Genomic DNA, 21156 nt, shown 5'->3' on the forward strand with positions numbered 1-21156 from the left:
GCGCGCCACGCCAAAGCGTCATGCGGGACGTAGGACGCCAGATCCGGAGGTAAGTATTGGGGTCTCTGGGGGCCGGAGCCCGTCACGGCCGTGTGAAGCCCGCCTAAGGGCTCCTGTCCATGGGCACAAGTGCATTGTGTTACCCGTGGCGATAATCCGGCCGCGAATAACGCAGTGCGCGTATTCAATAGCGTTACTATGGAAAGCGCAGCCCCCTGTCCACGAGCGGAGAATCATAGCGATTCTCCACTCGTGGGACTCACATCGCGGCGTGCCGCGATTTTTCGCAGTGAGCCTATCTGTTAGATAGGCTCAGCGCTGAGACCTCTCAGCGCCCCCACCTCGTCCCCCATAGCAGAATATCGCTGGCGATATTCCGTCATAGCCGTGGACAGGCCTCCTGTCCATGGGCGATTCTTCATTGCGTCATCCGCGGTGATAATCTACACGCGGGTAACGCATGAAACGCCTTCCATAGGGTAATTATGGAAAGCGCAGCCCAATGCACACGAGTGAAAATCCGCCACGATTTTCACTTGTGACAGGTCATGGATTTTTGGTAAATTAGTAACGTTTTGTGCAATTTAGAAGCCCCATCTGTCTTTTTCGATAGTCGCAGTGGCTCGGTAAATATGGTGAACAATCCATACGCCATAATTGTGCGTGAAACCGCACAGCTTTAAAATTGCGCATTGCCCACCTCGGTCAAAATAGTCACAGTTTAATCCCAAAATCTTCTATGTATTAAAAAAAAATAGAAAGAAAGTAGAAATTACATAAAAGCACTGCAACACTTTTATGTGGACATTCTGCGCCTGCGCACTGCGCCGCTCCGAGTGTCATGAACGTGTTTTTGGCGGCCCATATGGCCGCAGCTGGTACTGCACTGCTCTCTGTCTATCGCGGCCACACCCCTCGGGGACGTCACGTCGCACGCAGTGCATGCTGGGAGATAGAAGGAAGCGCACAGGCTTCTCCGTTATGGAAGAGAGGGCGGCGTGACGTCACTTCCGCTGCCAGCCTGTGTTATTGTTGTGTTATCGGGAGCACCGGGCCGAACCAGACGGGAGCGGGTAACCAGGGGAACCGGGGAGGAGCGGAGGGGGAGGGGAGCCGTGCAGAGGAGGAGCGGAGGGGGGGGGGGGGGGAATACGGACCTGTCTGCAGGAAGAGCGGAAGAGCGGAGGAGGGGATATCCCTAACCTGTCTGCAGGAAGAATTAAGGGAGGAGGGGTATCATTGACCTGTCTATAGTAAGAGCGATGGGGGGGAGATATCAGTGACCTGTCTATAAGAAGGGGGAGGTGGGGGATATCTATGGCCTGCCTGTAAGAAGGGGGAGGTGGGGGACATCAATGGCCTGCCTGTAAGAAGGGGGAGGTGGGGGACATCAATGGCCTGCCTGTAAGAAGGGGGAGGTGGGGGACATCAATGGCCTGCCTGTAAGAAGGGGGAGGTGGGGGACATCAATGGCCTGCCTGTAAGAAGGGGGAGGTGGGGGACATCAATGGCCTGTCTGTAAGAAGGGGGAGGTGGGGGACATCAATGGCCTGCCTGTAAGAAGGGGGAGGTGGGGGACATCAATGGCCTGCCTGTAAGAAGGGGGAGGTGGGGGACATCAATGGCCTGCCTGTAAGAAGGGGGAGGTGGGGGACATCAATGGCCTGCCTGTAAGAAGGGGGAGGTGGGGGACATCAATGGCCTGCCTGTAAGAAGGGGGAGGTGGGGGGCATCAATGGCCTGTCTATAAGGAGTGGGGGGGAATCTCAGTGGCCTGTCTATAAGGGGGGGTGGGGGGGATCTCAGTGGCCTGTCTATAAGGAGGGGGGGATGTCGGTGGCCTGTCTATAAGGAGGGGGGGGATGTCGGTGGCCTGTCTATAAGGAGGGGGGGGATGTCGGTGGCCTGTCTATAAGGAGGGGGGGGATGTCGGTGGCCTGTCTACAAGAAGGGGGGGGGTATCGGGGACCTGCCTACAAGAAGGGGGGGTATCGGGGACCTGTCTACAAGAAGGGGGGGGTATCGGGGACCTGTCTATAAGAAGGGGGGGTATCGGGGACCTGTCTATAAGAAGGGGGGGTATCGGGGACCTGTCTACAAGAAGGGGGGGTATCGGGGACCTGTCTATAAGAAGGGGGGGATATCGGGGACCTGTCTATAAGAAGGGGGGGATATCGGGGACCTGTCTATAAGAAGGGGGGGATATCGGGGACCTGTCTATAAGAAGGGCGGGGGGATATCGGGGACCTGTCTATAAGAAGGGCGGGGGGATATCGGGGACCTGTCTATAAGAAGGGCGGGGGGATATCGGGGACCTGTCTATAAGAAGGGCGGGGGGATATCGGGGACCTGTCTATAAGTAGGGCGGGGGGATATCGGGGACCTGTCTATAAGAAGGGCGGGGGGATATCGGGGACCTGTCTATAAGAAGGGCGGGGGGATATCGGGGACCTGTCTATAAGAAGGGCGGGGGGATATCGGGGACCTGTCTATAAAAAGGGGGGGATATCGGGGACCTGTCTATAAGAAGGGCGGGGGGATATCGGGGACCTGTCTATAAGTAGGGCGGGGGGATATCGGGGACCTGTCTATAAGAAGGGCGGGGGGATATCGGGGACCTGTCTATAAGAAGGGCGGGGGGATATCGGGGACCTGTCTATAAGAAGGGCGGGGGGATATCGGGGACCATTGGAGGTTATTCAGCGTTTGGTTGAAGCTACATGAGGCCTCCATGTTTATAACCTGCATGCGAGTCGCTGTGGAGAATCTGCAGTAAATGTTGCCGTTTCCGTCGTGTTTTCAGTGCGGTCGCTGTGGATTTTCCAGAGATTCCACCTTTTTTTGTGGAAGAGTGGAAAATCTGCGGTCGGAGTTCCCGGCAACCAGTCTTTCTGCGTGTTGCACCGCTTGCGTTACACAAGATGAAACCGGCGACATTTCTGTAACAGCGCGAGCCGGCCGCGGATCAGAGAATCTGCGCTGATCTGTGGCGATAATTTGGGGTAAAGGCAATTCCGATTTTGAAAACCCCTCCAGTAATCTTGTAGCGTAAGTTGCTTTGGATTTGCGGTGCGGAATCGCCGCCTTAAATCTGCCACGACTGACCGGGCATCAGTGAGTAAGCCTGGTCTCACATCTGCGGCAGAACCTGCGCCCGGAGAAAACGCTGCATGCCGCACTTTTTATTCTGACCAAAAGTTGGGCGGAAAGCAGACGGACCCCCTTATAGCCAGTAGGGTCCATCCAGCGCTGTTCGGTTCTGTCCAGAGACGGAGCAGTGCAGCTGCGGGTATTCCCCTTTCCTGGAAAGCAGAACATCGAGCGCAGATATCAAGCTGCCCTAATACCCAATAGATTCATATTCCAGACCCCTATTATAATTCAGACCCCCTTACTTGTACATGTAATCGCAGTGGGAGCCTCAGCTCTGGCACCCCCCACCGCCCCCAGTAATTGCAGCCCGAGTCTCAGCTCCCCACTTTACCAGCCCAGTAATCTCAGACGGAGCCTCAGCTCCTCCATCCCCCTGGTCATCACACCCGGAGCCTCAGCACCCCTGCCCCCCACACTCAGTCATCGCAGCTAGAGCCTCCGCTTCCCCCCCTTCCCCAGTTATCTCAGACAGAGCCTCAGCTTCCCCAGTCATCATAGCCCGAACCTCAGCTCCCCCCCCCCCACACCCCTAGTCATCGCAGCCGGAGCCTCAGCTCCCCTTTCCCCAGTGATCTCAGACGGAACCTCATCTCGCCCCCCAGTCATTGCAGCCGGAGCCGCATTGCTCCAGTAGAATCATAGAATGGTACATTTGAAAAGATCCTCCAGGGTCATCGTAGCCTCTGTCCAGCCTCTGTTTTAAGACTTCCATTGAAGGAGAACTCACAACCTCCTGTGGCAACCTGTTCCACTCAATGATTCCCCTCACTGTCTAATATCTAATCTGTGTCTCCTCCCTTTCAGTTTCATCCCATTGCTTTTAGTCTTTCCTTGTACAGATGAGAATAGGGCTGATCCCTCTGCACTGTGACAGCCCTTCAGATATTTGTAGACAGCTATTAAATCTCCTCCCAGCCTTCTTTTTTGCAAGCTAAACATTCCCAGATCCTTTAACCGTTCCTCATAGGACATGATTTGCAGACCGCTCACCATCTTGGTAACTCTTCTATGAACTTGATCCAGTTTGTCTATGTCTTTCTTGAATTGTGGTACCCAGAACTGGACACAGTATTCCAGATGAGGTCTGACTAAGGAAGCGTAGAGGAGGATAATTACCTCATGTGATCTGGACTCTATGCTTCTCTTAATACATCCCAGAAATGTGTTTCCCTGTTTTGCTGCTGCATCACATTGTTGACTCATGTTCAGTCTATGATTTATTAGTATACCCAAGTCTTTTTCACATGTGCTGCTGCTTAGCCCAATTCCTCCCATTCTGTATGTGCTTCTTTCATTTTTCTTGCCCAGATATAGGACTTTGCATTTCTCCTTGTGAAATGTTATTCGCCGCCCACTGTTCAAGCCTTTCAAAATTTTTTTGAATCCTCTTTAAGGCCCTTTTAGACACAACGATAATCACTCAAAAGATGTCGCTAAAGCGACTTTTGAGCGATCATCGCTGTGTCATTTACAGCCAAGATGATCACTCAAGTTGAGCGATCATCTTGCGCTGCCAGTGGAGGATGCCCCCGCTTGTCTTCTGCATCCAGCTGTTTCCCTGCTTCGAGCGCCGGCTGTAGCTGAGCGGTCGGAGCAGAGGATGCAGAAGACAATCTGGGTGTCCCTGCTTGTCTTCTGCATACAGCTGTTCCCCGCTGGGAGCGCCCGGCTGTCATACAGCCGAGCGCTCCCAGCGGGGGATGCAGAATATAAGCGGGGTGTCCCAGCTTGTCTTCTGCATCCAGATGTTTTCTGCACAGAGTGCCCGGTATAGAGAGTAGAGCTGGACAGCTCTGTTCTTCATACTTAGCCCGTTATCAGGGATCGGGATACAGCTGAAACAATAGTATCAGCTGTATCCTGCTGTGAATTCCTAATAAGGCTCATCGTTGTCTTTCAGCACGCTGAAAGACAACGATGAGCAACAGGATAACGAAAACTGCATCGTGGAAGTGCAGTTGCACACAGCGATTGTCACTCAAAAGACTGCTTTTGAGCGATAATCGTTGTCTTAATGGGCCTTAGTGTTAGCTATCCCTCCTAGCTTTGTGTCTTCAGAAAATTTGATCAGTTTCCCCTCAATTCCCTCCTCTAGGTCATTTATAAAAATGTTGAACAACACTGGGCCTAGGACAGAGCCTTGTAGTACCTCAATTGAGACCTTCTTACAATTAGATGGACTATATAGTCATTTATGACCACTCTGAGTAGAATCACTCAGCCAGTTGTGAATTCACTTAACGGTTCTCTTGTCGATCCCATGTTTGTTAATTGTTTTTTTTTGTTTTTGTTTTTTTTAACCATAAAAATGGTATGAGATACTTCATCAAATGCTTTACTAAAGTCAAGATATACTATATCCAACGCATTTTCTTGATCAACTCAGTCAGGGATTCTGTCAAAGAAGGAAATTAGATTTGTCTGGCATGACCTGTTTGTTACAAACCCATGCTGGCTCTGGTTAATTACTCCATTTTTATCCAAGTACTTGCCTACATGCTGTTTAATAATTTGTTCAAAGATCTTTCCCGGTATAGAAGTCAGGCTCACGGGTCTGTAGTTCCCTGGGTCCATCTTCTTCCCTTTTTCTGAAGATGGGGACAACATTTGCCATTCTGGGACTTCTGTTCTCCAGGAATTGTCAAAGATTATGGCGAGTGGTTCAGTAATTACCTCCACTGCTTCCTTTAGTAGCCGAGGATGTAATTCATTTGGACCTTGAGACTTGAATTCATGTAAGTTAGCTAAGTGCTCTGTCGCTATTTCTCTGCTTATAGATGGCTTGCATTATTTTATTCCCCCAATAGCACGGGGAAGATCAGTTGATGTTACATTTACTTTCTGAGAGAAAACGGATACACAATAGGAATTTAAAAGTTCGGCCTTTTCAACATCATTCTTAACAAATTCACCATTTTCATCCTGTAAGCATCCAATAGCATCTTTGACTTTTCTTTTGCTAAATCCTTTTATTGCTTTTGGTCTCTGTTGCAAGCTTCAGCTCATTATTAGCTTTAGCTTTTCTGACATTTGCCCTACAGTTTCTGCAGACCACATGTTCTTCTTTAGATATTCCCCCCTCTTGTGTACAAGTTCTGTAATCATCCATCCTGGTCTCTTTAAATGCTTCTCATTTTTTTGCTTTGAGAATCTCATTTCCCAATATTTCCCAACCTTCTTGGACATTTCTGTCCTTAAGAACCTCCAGCCATTGGATTCTTCCTACCCTCTTTCTGAGTTCATTGAAATCTGCCTTTCTGAAATCCAACCTTGAGGTCTGAGTCTTCTCAGGTCTTCCTCCCCTTGTAAGCCATAATTCAAGGGTAGCATGTTCATGGCCTCCTAAGGTCCCAGACACTCTTACTCCCTCAACCATTCCCTCCCTGTTGGTAAGAATTAGGTCCAAGATAGCAGGTCCTCATGTTTTCTCTTCTACCTGTTGGAAGATAAAGTTGTCAGCCAGAGCGGATAAGAATTGGTTGGATCCATTACTTTTATCCCAACAAATGTCTGGATAGGTAAAATCTCCCATGATCACTGTCATGTTTTTCTGGGAGCTTGGCCATCTGATGTAGAAAGAGTTCCTCCATACCTTCTGCTTGTCCAGGCGGCCTATAGTAAGTGCCTACAATGATGTCCTTTCTGTTGTTCTCTCCTCGTATTCTTACCCAAACAGTTTCTACTGAACTCCCAGCTCTGAAGCTTGAATCTCAGTGGAGATGAATGTTGTCCTAAATGATAACGCAATACCCCCTCCTGTTTGTATTCTTCACCCCTTGTATTCCAGTCTTGTGTATCGTCACAGCAAGTTTCCATGAATCCTATGACATCAAATAAATATACAGTATAAACACAACATAACTAAGGCCGGCTTCAGCTGGGGTTTGACCATCAATCTCCCATGTCAAAGGCAGCATTCGTAGTTACTACACAAACCCACCCCTCCAAAGGATGCATCTAGAGGCATCTAAACTTCCTCCCCTCTCCGGCAGCTACCATTGGCTCCCATAGGAATCTATGCAGCCGCCGCTGTATTTCTGCCGGAAAGATAGTTCCTGAACTATCTTTCCTGGCCAGCGTGAAAACGGACGGCCCGGAATGCACGCCGTATGCACTATCTTGGCTGGCCATTTTTAAGCCGTGGGAATACGCCCATTTGGAAACCAATGCATCCGATGGGCAGCGTATATCGGCCAGGCGTGAAGGCACGGCTGATATACGCTTGTGTGAAAGAACCCGAATGGGCACTTCATTCACACAGCCTGCAGCTCTGGTTCGGTGCCGGTGCAGAGTTTGTGATAGCTGACCTCTTCCTTGCCATGTCTGTGTGTGCCGTCCTGTATGCCGCACGGATGCCAAGTGGAGAGGCCCGCGGTTACAGGCTCAGCAGCGGCCGGTTGAATGAAATGCCTGTAGGAATGCTGGCCGGCCAGGGGCCAATTACTACTGAGGCTGATGTGGCGGTTACTATTACTATTGAAGCTGCCATGGGGGTCACTGTTACTACTAGGGCCAAATTTAACGTACTACTGGGGCCACTGTGGCGGTCACTTACTAGTGGGGTCACTATTACCAGTGGGGCCACTAAGGGAGTCACTACTGGGGTCACTATCACTGCTGAGACCACAATGGGGGACCCTATCACTACTGGGGCCACTGTTGGGGTCGCTCTTATTATTGAAGCCACTCTGATTACTGGAGTCTCTTACTACTGGGATCACTATTATAATTGGGTTCACTATGGGGGGTCACTGTTACCGCTACGACCACTATGGGGGGTCACTGTTGCCACTGGGGTCATTATCACTACTTGGTTCACTAAGGGGTTCATTGTTATTACTGGGGCCACTATGGGTTACCCTATTACTATGGGAGCCACTCTTGTTATTGGAGCCACTGTGATTACTGTGGTCATTTACTACTGGGGCTACTATGGGGGACACTAATATTACTGGGGTCACTATGGGGGGCAAAATTACTATTGGGGCCACTATGGAAACTGTTGTTATTGGAGCCACTCTGATTACTGTGGCCACTTACTACTGGGGTCTCTGGGGGTTACTGTTACCACTGGGTCCACTATGGTGGTCATTGTTATTACTGGGGCCACTATAGGGGTCCCTATCAGTACTGGGGCCACTATAGGGGTCGCTATCACTACTGGGGCCACTATTACTGCTGAGGCCACTATGGGGGTCACTATTAGTATACTGTCTTACAATTGCAATCGGCCCTTTGAAGGCACCCATAGGGCTGATGTGGCCCTCTGTGAAAATGAGTTTGACACCTCTGATCTAGAGCCCCCCCCCCCCCCACACACAAACCCTCTGTAATTGCATCTAGAGGCTCAGCCCTCCCCCTATTAATTGCATCTAGAGGCTCAGCCCCCTCCCTCCCCAACTGTAGTTGCAGGTAGAGGCTCAGCCCCCGTCCCTCTGTAGTTGCATCTAGAGTAGTGCTGGCGAACCTATGGCATGTGTACCAGAGGCGGCACGCAGAGCCCTCCCTGCTGGCATGCACCGCCATCAGCCGCTCACCATGTTAGTGAATACCGGCAGGGGCCGTTGCTCTCCTGTCACTATACCGCTGGGGTATGTTTACATGTGGCAGAAATGGCAGGGCTGTTTCAAAATAGACAGGGTGCAGATTTTGACTGCTTTTTGGATGCGGAAATGCTGCAAAATTTGCCACAGAAATTTCCGCTGAGGACATTCTGCAGTATTTCCGCATCAAAGCAGTCAAAATCTGCACGCTGTCTATTTTGAAACAGCCCTGTCGTTTTTAGAATGACAGGGGTAAAATCATACGTGGTGATAAGCCCCGCCCCCCTGACATGTTGGCACTTTGCGATAAATAGGTTTTGGGTTGCAGTTTGGGCACTCGGTCCCTAAACGGTTCGCCATCACTGATCTAGAGGCTCAGCCTCCATCCGTCGCCCTGTGGTTGCCTCTAGAGGCTCAGCCCCCATCCGTCGCCCTGTGGTTGCCTCTAGAGGCTCGGCCCCCATCCGTCGCCCTGTGGTTGCCTCTAGAGGCTCGGCCCCCATCCGTCCCCCTGTGGTTGCCTCTAGAGGCTCGGCCCCCATCCGTCCCCCTGTGGTTGCCTCTAGAGGCTCGGCCCCCATCCGTCCCCCTGTGGTTGCCTCTAGAGGCTCGGCCCCCATCCGTCCCCCTGTGGTTGCCTCTAGAGGCTCGGCCCCCATCCGTCCCCCTGTGGTTGCCTCTAGAGGCTCGGCCCCCATCCGTCCCCCTGTGGTTGCCTCTAGAGGCTCGGCCCCCATCCGTCCCCCTGTGGTTGCCTCTAGAGGCTCGGCCCCCATCCGTCCCCCTGTGGTTGCCTCTAGAGGCTCGGCCCCCATCCGTCCCCCTGTGGTTGCCTCTAGAGGCTCGGCCCCCATCCGTCCCCCTGTGGTTGCCTCTAGAGGCTCGGCCCCCATCCGTCCCCCTGTGGTTGCCTCTAGAGGCTCGGCCCCCATCCGTCCCCCTGTGGTTGCCTCTAGAGGCTCGGCCCCCATCCGTCCCCCTGTGGTTGCCTCTAGAGGCTCGGCCCCCATCCGTCCCCCTGTGGTTGCCTCTAGAGGCTCGGCCCCCATCCGTCCCCCTGTGGTTGCCTCTAGAGGCTCGGCCCCCATCCGTCCCCCTGTGGTTGCCTCTAGAGGCTCGGCCCCCATCCGTCCCCCTGTGGTTGCCTCTAGAGGCTCGGCCCCCATCCGTCCCCCTGTGGTTGCCTCTAGAGGCTCGGCCCCCATCCGTCCCCCTGTGGTTGCCTCTAGAGGCTCGGCCCCCATCCGTCCCCCTGTGGTTGCCTCTAGAGGCTCGGCCCCCATCCGTCCCCCTGTGGTTGCCTCTAGAGGCTCGGCCCCCATCCGTCCCCCTGTGGTTGCCTCTAGAGGCTCGGCCCCCATCCGTCCCCCTGTGGTTGCCTCTAGAGGCTCGGCCCCCTCCACCAGTAAGTATGGACTATGTTACTGATCTTTCTACTTTTGTTACTTGGTTTTTCTGCAGATTCTACTAAGAATTATCAGCAGGAACAAGATAAATCTTGGGCGCCATGTTTCGCTTTATGAGAGATACCGACCCTCAAGATCCCGCCATGTTCCTAATGTGAGCGCTGATCCCTACCCTTTGTCGTCCTCTCTATTACCGGTAATCTGATCCCTCTTTTCTCACCTTTCCTTATTGATCCTCCGCAGGGATCCATTTGCGTTGCACCGTCAGCACATGAGGCGCATGTTTTCTGGGAATTTTGGGATGTCGCCCTTCCTGAGTCTGACGGATGGCAGTGTTCCAGCGCTTCCACGGTCTGTGGGGCCTCGTGACCTACAGGTGACACCTCTGAGCTGAGTCTGATCTCTCTGATGTTATGTCTTATGTGACTCTTATCTCTGTCCTCTCTCTCTTCATGGCTCGTTTTTAGTGCCAGACGGGAGCGCTGAGCCCATACAGCATGATGGGAATGGTAAGTGTTCTCGGACGACTTCATAGAAACCCTTTATGAGACGTTGTGAAACACTGATTGATCTGATGTCTTTCTTTCTAGGGTGGCGGGTTCATGGACATGTTTTCTATGATGAATGACCTCATGGGCGGTATGGTGAGTATATGAATTTAATCTGTGTTGCGTGTGGGTGACTACAGTGACCCCCCCCCCCCCCCCCCTATCCGCCATGTTGCATTTTCGCCACTTTTCCTGATTCTTATTCTCACTTTGGTTTTTCTTTTCTATCTCAGGAGCAAATTACAAACAGCTCAAACTGTCAGACCTTTTCGTCTTCCACGGTCATCTCATACTCCAATATGGCAGGAGCCGGTGCCCCGAACGTATATCAGGAGACATCGCAGACGCGCACTGCACCAGGGGGGGTGAGTTCTACCCCAGGGGGTTCTCTTTGAAGAGTGATTACATAGGGCTTATTCACACTGGCATATTTTCAGTCTGTATTAAGCGCATACAGTGTTTCCTTGAAAATAAGCCCTACCCTGGGTTTTTTGAATTTTCAGGGAGGCTTGAAATATAAACACTACCCTGAAAATAATATATATGTGTATATACACACACACACTACCTAGCAGGTGTGGTCTGGGTCCTCCTGCTGCTCTCCAGAGCCTCAGCACGCTTGCTTCAGTCCTTGGCCGCCGGGAGAAGATCGCTTCTTGGTGACTGGATTCATAAATCTGGACTCCAGGAAGCGATGGCTGTGATTGGTTCTTCAAGCGCTGCACTGATTGGCTGAGCAGCACTCAAAGAACCAAATCAGTGCAGCTCTTGAAGAACCAATCACAGCCTTCGCTTCATGGAGGTGGAGTTTATGAATTGGCCGAGTCGCTGCTTCATGAGTTCATAAATCCTCCCTCCAAGAAGCAATGGCCGTGATTTGCTGAGCCGGCACACTGCCATCGCTTCCTGGAGGTGGGATTTATGAATCCTGTAACCAGGAAGTGATGATGTACGAGCGCCAAGGACTGCGGGGAAACGTGTACCGGAGCTATAAAGAGGAGCAGAAGGGATCTGGACGAGCCTTCTAGGTAAGTATAATAAGACCTAGTTCCTCTTTTGGGGCAAAAATAATATGACGGTCTTATTTTTGGGGAAACGCGGTAATACGGAATGCATAAGCCCCATTGATTCGCATTGGGATATTTAAACATGTTTTTCACGTATGTGGAAAAAAAAAAAGCGGCATGTCATATTTTGGTGCATAAGGCGCCCATTCTAATCTATGGGTGCATAAAATACACATGTTATATGCGTATTCGCTGCGTATTTTATGCAGGTTGCTAGACCTGAGAGGGACAGTTCTGACATCATTAACGTATACGGGTTTAATACACAGCAAATGCGCATCTCCACATGCAGCAAAAACTTTGCCTTTGCGGACCAAATACGCATCCGCCCTTGTGAGTGAGCTCTTATAGGGGCTATCCTGGCAGCCAAAATACTGAACCGATCCAGCGGTGCCAACGCCGCCATTTCCAGCTCTCTCGTGACACCGGGTCAGGCGCTTGTGAGTCTTCTGATTATTGGCTACCTCCTCACGGGAAATGAGCCAATCAACTAGACCCCCTTTGATAAAATAACAGGCAACAGAAAGACCATATCATGTGACCCGGTAACATAACTGTTGCAGTGCCACTAAACGTACCCTTCTGGACAACCCCTTTAATCTCTTCCCAAAATGCGCCGTACAAGTATGGCTCATGTCCGTTTTTATATGGTGAGTGTCAGCTGTGACAACTTGAGGTAACTCTGATCAAGGCTGTTAACCATTTAAATTCCACTGCACTTAAGTGTAGGGATCAGGCTTGGACAACCTCCTTGCGATGAGAACGTGAGGTGCTATGGTAGCCTGGGGCCTTCTGAAGGCCCCCAGGAATGCCATGAATACTCGCCTATCAGAATGCAGTATACTGTAGCCCAGCTATAATACTGCACAAGCGATCAGACCATTGCAAGTTCAGGTTTTTTCCTTTTTCTGTTTTTTTTTTTTTTTTTTTTTTATTACAAAAAATAAAATATAAAGTTTTTTAAAATGCCCTTCTTTTCCCAGTCATGAAATCATCATATCGCTGCATCCGTGAAAGTCTAATTTATTAAAATATCACAGTATTAATCCCGCACGGTGAACGCTGTAAAAATGATCATTTAAAAAAAAAAACTGGAATGCCAAAATTGCACTTTTTTTGTTTCCTTTGGTTACCCCGTCTCCAAGAAAAAAAAAAGACTAAAAAGTGATCAAAGTCACATGTGTACCACAAAATGATACCAATAAAAGCTACAGGTCGCACTTACACAGTGCAATTGATGGAGAATTAAAGTTTTGGGGGTCAGAAGATGGCGACAAAGTGTTTTTAAAGGTATTTTTGGAATTTTTTTTTTTTTTAATGCTACATAAAGTATATAAATTTGGTATCTCTTTAATCGTACCGACACACAGAATATAAATGTCTTTTACTGCACCATGAATGCCATAAAAACTTGTCTTAAAAAAAATAAAAAATGCTGCAGTTGTGTTTTTGCTCCATCCTGCCCTGCTGTGTAATTTTTAACCCTTTGCAATCCAATTTTGGATTCAGGGTTTCCTAGGGGGCTTTCTCTTTCTGCCATTATACAATGGCACCATCTGCTGGCTAGAGCCAGTACTGCGGTATGTGACATGCTGGAGAGGCTCCTGACAACAGAGCGGCCAGTAATATACAGTAAGAATACCCTGCCGGACGTCTTCTGACATCGGAGCTGTACCGCCTTCAATGAGCGTGAATTGGAAAGGGTTAAAAGTTCCCCAATACATTATATGGTATGTTAAATGGTACCATTGAAAAATACAAGTGGTCTTGCATAAAACGAGTCCTCATGCAGCTACATCGCCGGAAAATAATGGCTATGACTTTTTTGAAAGTGGGAGGAGAAAATGGGGGGGGGGGAGAACAAAAAAGGCCGCAGAGGGAAGGAGATGATCTATACTGATCAGAGGAATGCAAAGAAAGGGGGAATATCGCTGACCTGTCTGTAGAAGAGCAGCAGGGGACGGCTCATCAGTAGTTGATTGGTGGTCTGCTGCCCAGGACCCCTACGGATGAAGTGTTCAGCAGGGCCTGTGTTTGGTGCATGATGCTGCTGTGTATTAGGAGTGCAGAGCTATGCGTTACCATGTTGCAGGCTTCTGTTTCCATTCACTAATTATTTATTTATTTTTTTTTCTTCCCTGAAGATCCGTGAAACGCGGCGCACCATGCGGGATTCAGACAGTGGGATGGAACAGATGAGCATCGGACATCACATTGGAGAGCGATCGCACATCATGCAGCGTTCACACAACCGCCGCACCGGAGACCGAGAGGAAAGACAAGAGTTCATCAACTTGGATGAAAGTGAGCAGAGAGGCTTCTTACTATGTACTCCACTTTAATGGTCCTTGAATGGTGTAGGTTCTGATCTCCCACCACCACACAAGACCTATAGCGGTGTTGGATCCAATCCTGGTTCTCTTGTGTGGGGGAGGGTAGACGGTGAAGGAAAGGGTGATTGTCAAACTACAGGGCCCTCTTGCTGGGGAGTTGCAGTTCTATACAGATGGAGAGTCAGCAACTAGACTTCTCTATCCAGACGCCTAGACCCCAAGTCATCGTCTTCTGTGATGACTTTTAAAGGGGTTTGTTCGGTGACCCGACAACATCCCTTTAAGTAGAGCTGCTGTACTATAATATTACTATAATAATAAAATGAGCAGTACTTACCTCTCCGCTGGGATCCAGCGCTATAACCCCTCTCTGGTCCAGGCGTTTGTTATGAAAGCTGACATCCCATAAAGTCTGTTGACCACTACAGCCAATCGGAGGCTGCAGCGTCACCGCTCATTCTTCGAAGTGCCATGATGCTAGGAGTTCGGGAATGTGATGCCGCAGCTTCTGATTGGCTGCAGTGGTCACCTGACTTCATGTGATGTCAGCAGTCACAAAAAACGCCGGCAACAGAGAAGGGCTGCAGCGCTGCATCCCAGCGGAGAGAGAAATAATGCTCAGTTTATGATTTTACTACAGGTAATACTATTAAAGGGATGTTGTCTGGTAACTGGGCAACCCCTTTAATGTTCTCAACCAGTGACAGCAACTATGATGGGGACTGTTGTCACCCAGCAATCTACAAGTCTTTAAAGTGACCCTCTGGTCCCGGACAAAAAGATGGTCGCACTGCTGCTGACCACCTGATGTCCACAGATGTCCCTCCCTGCAATGGAACTTGCACGCTGTCGCACAGAGCACAGTTTGTAGTCTCTTCTGGGCCTCAGACTTGCATCTGTGTCTCCAGCACCCTGCTCACACTTTAGAATGATCTCTATACACTGAGCGACTACTCTTAGAGACGCTCATCTAGTAATGCATTGGGCTTCCTTCAGAACTACAGCAATTCATTATGGCATAGATTCCACTAGGTGATCACTCGGCAGGAATATCGGCCCCTGCGGACAGGAAGCTTCTTGTAGTTACCGTAACTCAGATGGAGTTGCTTTAGTGCTCTGATCAGCTGACAGGAAGGGATCATCGATTCAGGCTACTTGAAAGTGCGCGCTGGCTGTGCATTTAGACTGTGCACAATAATGGCGGGATACCGCAGCGCCCGTGGACAGGCAGCCTTACTGAGACTCCTGATGGGTGCAAACTGACCTGTCCCTTCTATAGGATGCCTGGGCAAGGCATTTTGGGACTAGTAGTTAGCAGGGCTCCTGGGTGCTGTTTTCAGTACTTAGTCTTTTGCTCTCACGTTACACTTATGCCCGTGGCACCAGCTCTTTTCTCCGCTTGCAGAACGCAGTCTGTGATTGGCGCAGTAGAGTCTCCGTACCGCTTGCTGCTGTCTAGATTTATTTGCTCTCCTCTAATCTTGTTCCTCTCTTCTCCGCTCCAGACGATGCTGCTGATTTTGATGATGAATGGCAGAGAGGGACCTCCCGTTACAGGAACCAGAGGGGGTTGGCGTACAGAAGGAGAGGCGGCCCAGAGGAGCAGCTCGCCATCCAGGGACCTGAAGACAGCACAATTAGGCCGTCTCGCAGATACGACTGGTGATAAGTGAGCACACATTACTGTCCTTACCCTTCTGATAATGATGATTCTTCCAGACGTCTTGTCAGCACCCCCCGCCGTACAAGAGGTTATTGAGCTGGATGAAGGGAACGCTGCAGAGCATCGCACAGCGCCACACCGTCACATCACATTAGAAAGCTTCACTTTCCGTCTCCATTGTAGCTTTTCTGTTCTCATTAACCTTCCTGCTGATTATTGTCAGCTGCACTCAGGCAGGAGACGTACAATGCTGTATTGCCTGAGCTCGGGCAGCCTTGTGTGCGCTGCTGGTAATCCACAGTGTCTCCTCCCGGCATGAGGCCGAGAATATGAACCCCATATTGTTGAATAGTCATACATACGTAATGTTTTTGCTCATCGCATCAGGGTGAGGGGAAAAATCGCAGCGTGTCCCATCTTTTCGCAGTCCTTGGGACCCATCACCCATTGTCTTCAACGGCACAGTAAGGCTGGGTTCATACAGAGCGGATTTACCGCGGAAATTCCGTCCGGAGTTTCGCCGCGGCAAATCCGTCTGCGGCTGCTAATCTCGGGTTTAGCCAGCCATGTGGACGGGGCGGTTAATCCGGCCGAAACCGCGGCTGCGCCGACCACAGCATATCCATTCTTTTTTCTATCCGCTGCGGCTGTGCTCTCCTCTATGGGAGCGCCGGCCGCAGTGGAAGAGCGAGTGGCCGGCCGCTTCAAAGCCACCGCGGCGGTCTTCCCGGCGGAAATCTCGTGGTTTTTGCTGCGGCCAAACCACGAGATTTCCGGTGGGAATCAGTTATGTGTGAACCCAGGCTAAAACACATGCGAGGTTTCTAATTGCAAACAATGAGAAATGCTTGACGATCCTCTAATGCGCCTGAAAGACGCGCCGTAGAATCGCTGCTTCAAAGAAGTGATGGGAAGTGATTTTGCCATAATAACTCCTCACATGCCCATAAAAACACATTGGCAAGCGTGATATGGGCCAAATTGCTTGTGTCGGTAGCCTAATGGGGAAAAAATCCATCGTTTTTTGCGACTTTTTACTTATTTTCTGCCCAAAAAAAAATTTGGCAGTCATTTTTGAAAGATAATTTGCAAGAAAATCTGGTAAAATGAGTATTTTCATGAACCATGTTCTCTCCAAGTCTGCTTTATTTAAGTTGTCACCATACCTTAAAGGGCCATAGCGCCACAGCCCACCAAGAGGGACCCGAATGGCGCCTGCTAGGTAAATATTAAGACGCCTCCTGAAAATAAGACACTGTGTCTCTTTTGGGGCAAAAATTAATCTAAGACATTGTCTTATTTTCAGGGAAACTTGGTAATAACTGATTGAGGAGAAACTGCCTGCATGATGACCATTGATGACAGAAAAGAAACGGGTGGTAACGTTGGGTGGTGCTTTTTGTTTGGGATTTTTTTGTGTGATTTTTAGGAATTTTTCTCCCTGAGGCTACCTGCACACGGGCGAGAACGATACTGGGCCGAGAAACTTGGCAATATGGTTCTTGCCAGCGTGTGCGTTATACGTGTTTTTCATTCAAAAATGCCTCCTATCGCTCTTGTGAAATTGCGATCCTCGGGTTTGTGTTTTACATGTCAGAGCATCACAAGTGTTTCCGACTTGCGTGCACCTCGCACGGCATGCGATGTCTTCTAAAGGTCCCATTCAAAGCAATAGGCAAAGCGTTCTGAAAGAACGCCAAAAAAATAGGACGAGCAGCAACTTTCAACCTCGAGGAGGAAAAAATCGTTGCTGTGAATAACTCCACCCAAAAGAATGGAGTTCATAGAAGCACAAACTTTGGGTGCGGGGTTCACAGCCCCAAATCTTGCTCGCCAGTGTGAAGTTAGCCTAAAACAAACTTAAAGCTACCCTCCAGTTCTGGATAAGGAAAGCTAACCGCACTGCTTCTATTAGTATGCATCAGTACTCTAAGATGCCGCACGCGACTCTGACTGGCCAGCTCAGCTCATGTGGCCAATCAAAGGGGGTATAATGGCTTAGTCTGCCTTTACACAGAGCGATTGGTCGTTGGCTCAAGCTTGTCCGTTCGTGCAGCCCTGAATACAGATCGTTCAGTCATATACTGCACCAGTAAGTGCGAACGACTAAACGCTCGCTGTTTACACGCAACGATGTGCGAACGAGCGAACAATGATTTTATTCCTGCATAACATGAATGACAAACGAGAAGCAAACGAGTCCAATGATATGTTTGTAACAATAGTCGTTCAGTGTAAACGGGCCCGTGGACTAATGATGGATAGTAATGCTCGGTATGCATCAGCTGCACCGCCATCTTCATCCCTCCCGGCCCGGAGAGTCACTAAGGTTGTACAGAGATTTTTCTTAAAAATGATCCCTAAAAAAAAAACATCTAGTTTGTTCTTCAAAAAATGAGATTTCCAATAGCTATATTCATTAAAAAGATTATATATACCCCAAAAAGTGCCCAGGCCCCGCATACACCTTAAAGCAACCGTTTTGGCATCTGCACCAAAATTGCTCATTCCTTGCTGCCCAATTTCTGCTGCAAGTGATATAATGAATATTCCCCATTGTTCTTTCGAGCCGCTGGCACAATGGCGCTGTGTATGAACCGTAACAAAACGCCACTTACACTGATGTGGCAGCGCCGTGTCTGATCAGGAGCTGCGCTCTGTTACAGTAAAGCTACAGGGCTCGCGGCTCTTTATCCCCCCTCCCCCCACAGATCAAACATCAATGGTGTATTTCAACGTTACGGTTGAAATACTGTTCTAAGATAATGTGTATTCATCGTGATTTTTGCCTGCGTTCATTGCAGTACCTAGTACTGGCCAGCAGGTGGAGCTGTGTGCTCTTAGAATTTTTTTTTTTTTTCCTTTTCTCGCCTTTAAACCTCAGCTTCGGGTTGGCATAATCAAAAATCCTTCCCGCTGAGCCATAAAGTTGCAGGTCTGCGTTTTATTTCTGATGAAAATTGCAAAAATTATGATCCAATTAAATCCTGTAATTTACATTACTGAATGCACCTAAATCTCCGCTCTTCCCAGGTGGGCGGAGGAGCGCGGCCGCCGGGTCACAGCCGGAGTCATTTTTATGGCCCTACAAGCCTGTGAAATGAATCGGAACCTGTGAAGCCCCCCTTCCCCTCCCGCCAGTATATATGAAATGGTCTTGACCAAAAGGCTTGGGAGTAAGGCGACCCTTTAATGGACACGGACACAAGTGTTCTCATTAGGGGTTTTCAAGTTTTAATGATAATGGCAGCTAAAAAATGCGTTTCGAAGAAAGACGGCGCTGCTTTAGTACTGCTGGTGACGCACGCCATCGGTAGCTGTCCGGTATCTCCCTGGTATATAGGGGCCGGGCGGATATCCATCCTCTTGGATTGTTTCTAGGTCCTTTTGTGACGTCCGTATTTCGTGTCTGTCGTACTCTGCTGCTGTCCTGGGGGTGCCCTGGAGACTTCATGGTCGTCACTGTAATCAGTGTGGCATGGTGCGTGCAGAGAGGAGCTTTCTACTAATGTCATAGGTCCCAGGAGTGTATATATATCCCCCAGGTCTCTGCAGTATACGCTATACACAATGCTGAGCAGCTGTGCAAATACTGATGAATGTACATTTTTCTTACTCCAGTTACTCCGAGAGCTGCATTCAGATTTCTGCTGCATAAGGTTAGCACTTTGTCGCTGGAGGGTGGGATCTTATTCAGTCTCCCGCAGGTGTAGGGGGAAGATTCCGTTCAGTCTCTGATAGTGGGGGGATCCTATTAGCTCGCCTGCCTGAGACTAAACTGGAGCCTCCCCACCCCCCTCCTCCTTCCCTGCAGGGAAAGAGGGGGAATCATTTTTAGTTTCACCCATTTTGCCCTGAGGATGCGATCCCCTGAAATTCCTTGTTTGCCTCTGAAAGGTGGGTGGGATCCAGTTCAGTCCTCCGCAGAGGGTAGGCATCCTGTCCAGTCCCTTGTTTGCCCTGGAGGGTGCGAATCCCTCCTTGCCCTGGCAGCTGCTGTCAGACTTCCTTCAAGGCCTGCCAGGACTTCTAAAGACCTATCACGACCCTACTTGTACATTTGATTTCAGTGGGGCACCATGTAATGCTTAATATCGCCTGCGGGGGTGCTGCAGGGAAATGAAACACTTTGTTACCAGCTTACAGCTAGATCCCGAAAAAATTTTTCTGAATGTCGGGATGATGAGGAGTGAAAACTAAAAAATGTCTGTCTTTACAGGGAACGTCTGCACGGATGAGACAAGATTCCGAATATTCCCAAAGGGACCACTCCCTCCGCTCACCGCTGCATCATCTCCTGATACCTCTGTCCCCTCCCCCTCTCCCTAGTTTTTATTTTTGTCCTCACATCTGCACTTTTATTCCTCCCCCACCCCCATTGGAAATTCTGTAATACGTTCCCCACAACCGGGAGCTACATTCGGGAGAGGGTGAATTCTTCAGTTAGGGTCATAAGCAGGGGTAGATGGAGTCTCGTTACATGGGGGTTGTGTAGAGGGAGGCGGGGCCTGTGAATTGCTAGGGGCGGGGACGGGGTGGCGTTAATATTTAAGTTCTCTAGATGTAGGTTTTTTTCATTATAGACCTGTAAGGTAAGAGCTCTTCCAATGATGGTGAAGCTACAACTCCCAGCATGTGACCCGTCGGTGTATGCTGGGGGTTGTAGTCTCACCGCTACCGCGGAGCCTCAGCTTGCACGTCGCTGATATAGAGTGTGATGGTGATAGAAGAGACGGGAGAGCAGGACGAACGCTTTTACGTCTGGGTGGGGGTGGGAGGGGGGACGAGGCACTCTCCAGCTTTTACCACATGAAGGAGCAGCCATCTTGTATTATTCTTCTCATAGGTGGATTAACATTCCTTTACGGCGGGGCAGACGCTCTGCGGAGTTACTGACTGCGGGTGGGTGCAATGAAGGCCAATTCGCTCTGCCTGATAGGGGTTGTAGTATAACATTTCTTTTTTTTTTTTTTTTGTTTGTTTCACAATGTTTAATAATAAATGTACAACTGTATTAATAAAAGGAGAACGTCTTCTCTTCCTGCATCCGGACTCTTCACCCGCAAGGAGTTTAGCGCCTTCCAAAATCGCGCTCGCGGTCCACGTTACTAAAGGGTCAATGTCACTAGTGCGCCCGCTGATGGACAGTACAGTCTGTAGGTTAGTAGGGAGAGCAGATGAATATACATGCAATGTTTATAGGCTGTGACCATGGCAACACACAGAACTGCACAGGTGCTGCATACACAAAACGAGAGATTTGCAATGATGCTTGAGTTTGTATGTGCATGTATAAGGGTAACAATAGTTGCATCGGTAGGTATGGGGGCACAATATGTCACTTAATACAATTATTCTGGTGCAAGTTCCAAGATTGCAACTTTATCAGCGTTTGCAGTTTTTCAGAAGTGGGCGGGGCTTAGCTTTAGTGGGTGTGTCCCAC

At 49.6% G+C, this 21156-nt stretch overlaps 1 protein-coding gene across 3 annotated transcripts; it reads left to right on the forward strand.

The window, feature by feature from the left end:
* Positions 1 to 928: 928 nt before the first annotated feature.
* Positions 929 to 20765, forward strand: MLF2 (myeloid leukemia factor 2). Of its 3 annotated transcripts, XM_066601269.1 has the most exons (10): positions 929 to 1073; positions 10158 to 10256; positions 10346 to 10478; positions 10570 to 10611; positions 10693 to 10746; positions 10884 to 11015; positions 13862 to 14021; positions 15556 to 15719; positions 19335 to 19372; positions 19933 to 20765. In XM_066601269.1, the coding sequence occupies exons 2-8, from the start codon at positions 10204 to 10206 to the stop codon at positions 15714 to 15716; spliced, it is 735 nt and encodes a 244-aa protein (XP_066457366.1). In that variant the 5' UTR covers positions 929 to 1073; positions 10158 to 10203; the 3' UTR covers positions 15717 to 15719; positions 19335 to 19372; positions 19933 to 20765. The 3 variants fall into 3 exon arrangements, with proteins under 3 accessions (XP_066457366.1, XP_066457364.1, XP_066457365.1); XM_066601267.1 differs by lacking the exon at positions 19335 to 19372; XM_066601268.1 differs by lacking the exons at positions 929 to 1073; positions 19335 to 19372 and adding an exon at positions 1192 to 1253.
* Positions 20766 to 21156: the final 391 nt, after the last annotated feature.

This window comes from Eleutherodactylus coqui, chromosome 4 (genome assembly GCF_035609145.1).
Source record: "Eleutherodactylus coqui strain aEleCoq1 chromosome 4, aEleCoq1.hap1, whole genome shotgun sequence".
Taxonomy (NCBI): Eukaryota; Metazoa; Chordata; class Amphibia; order Anura; family Eleutherodactylidae; genus Eleutherodactylus; species Eleutherodactylus coqui.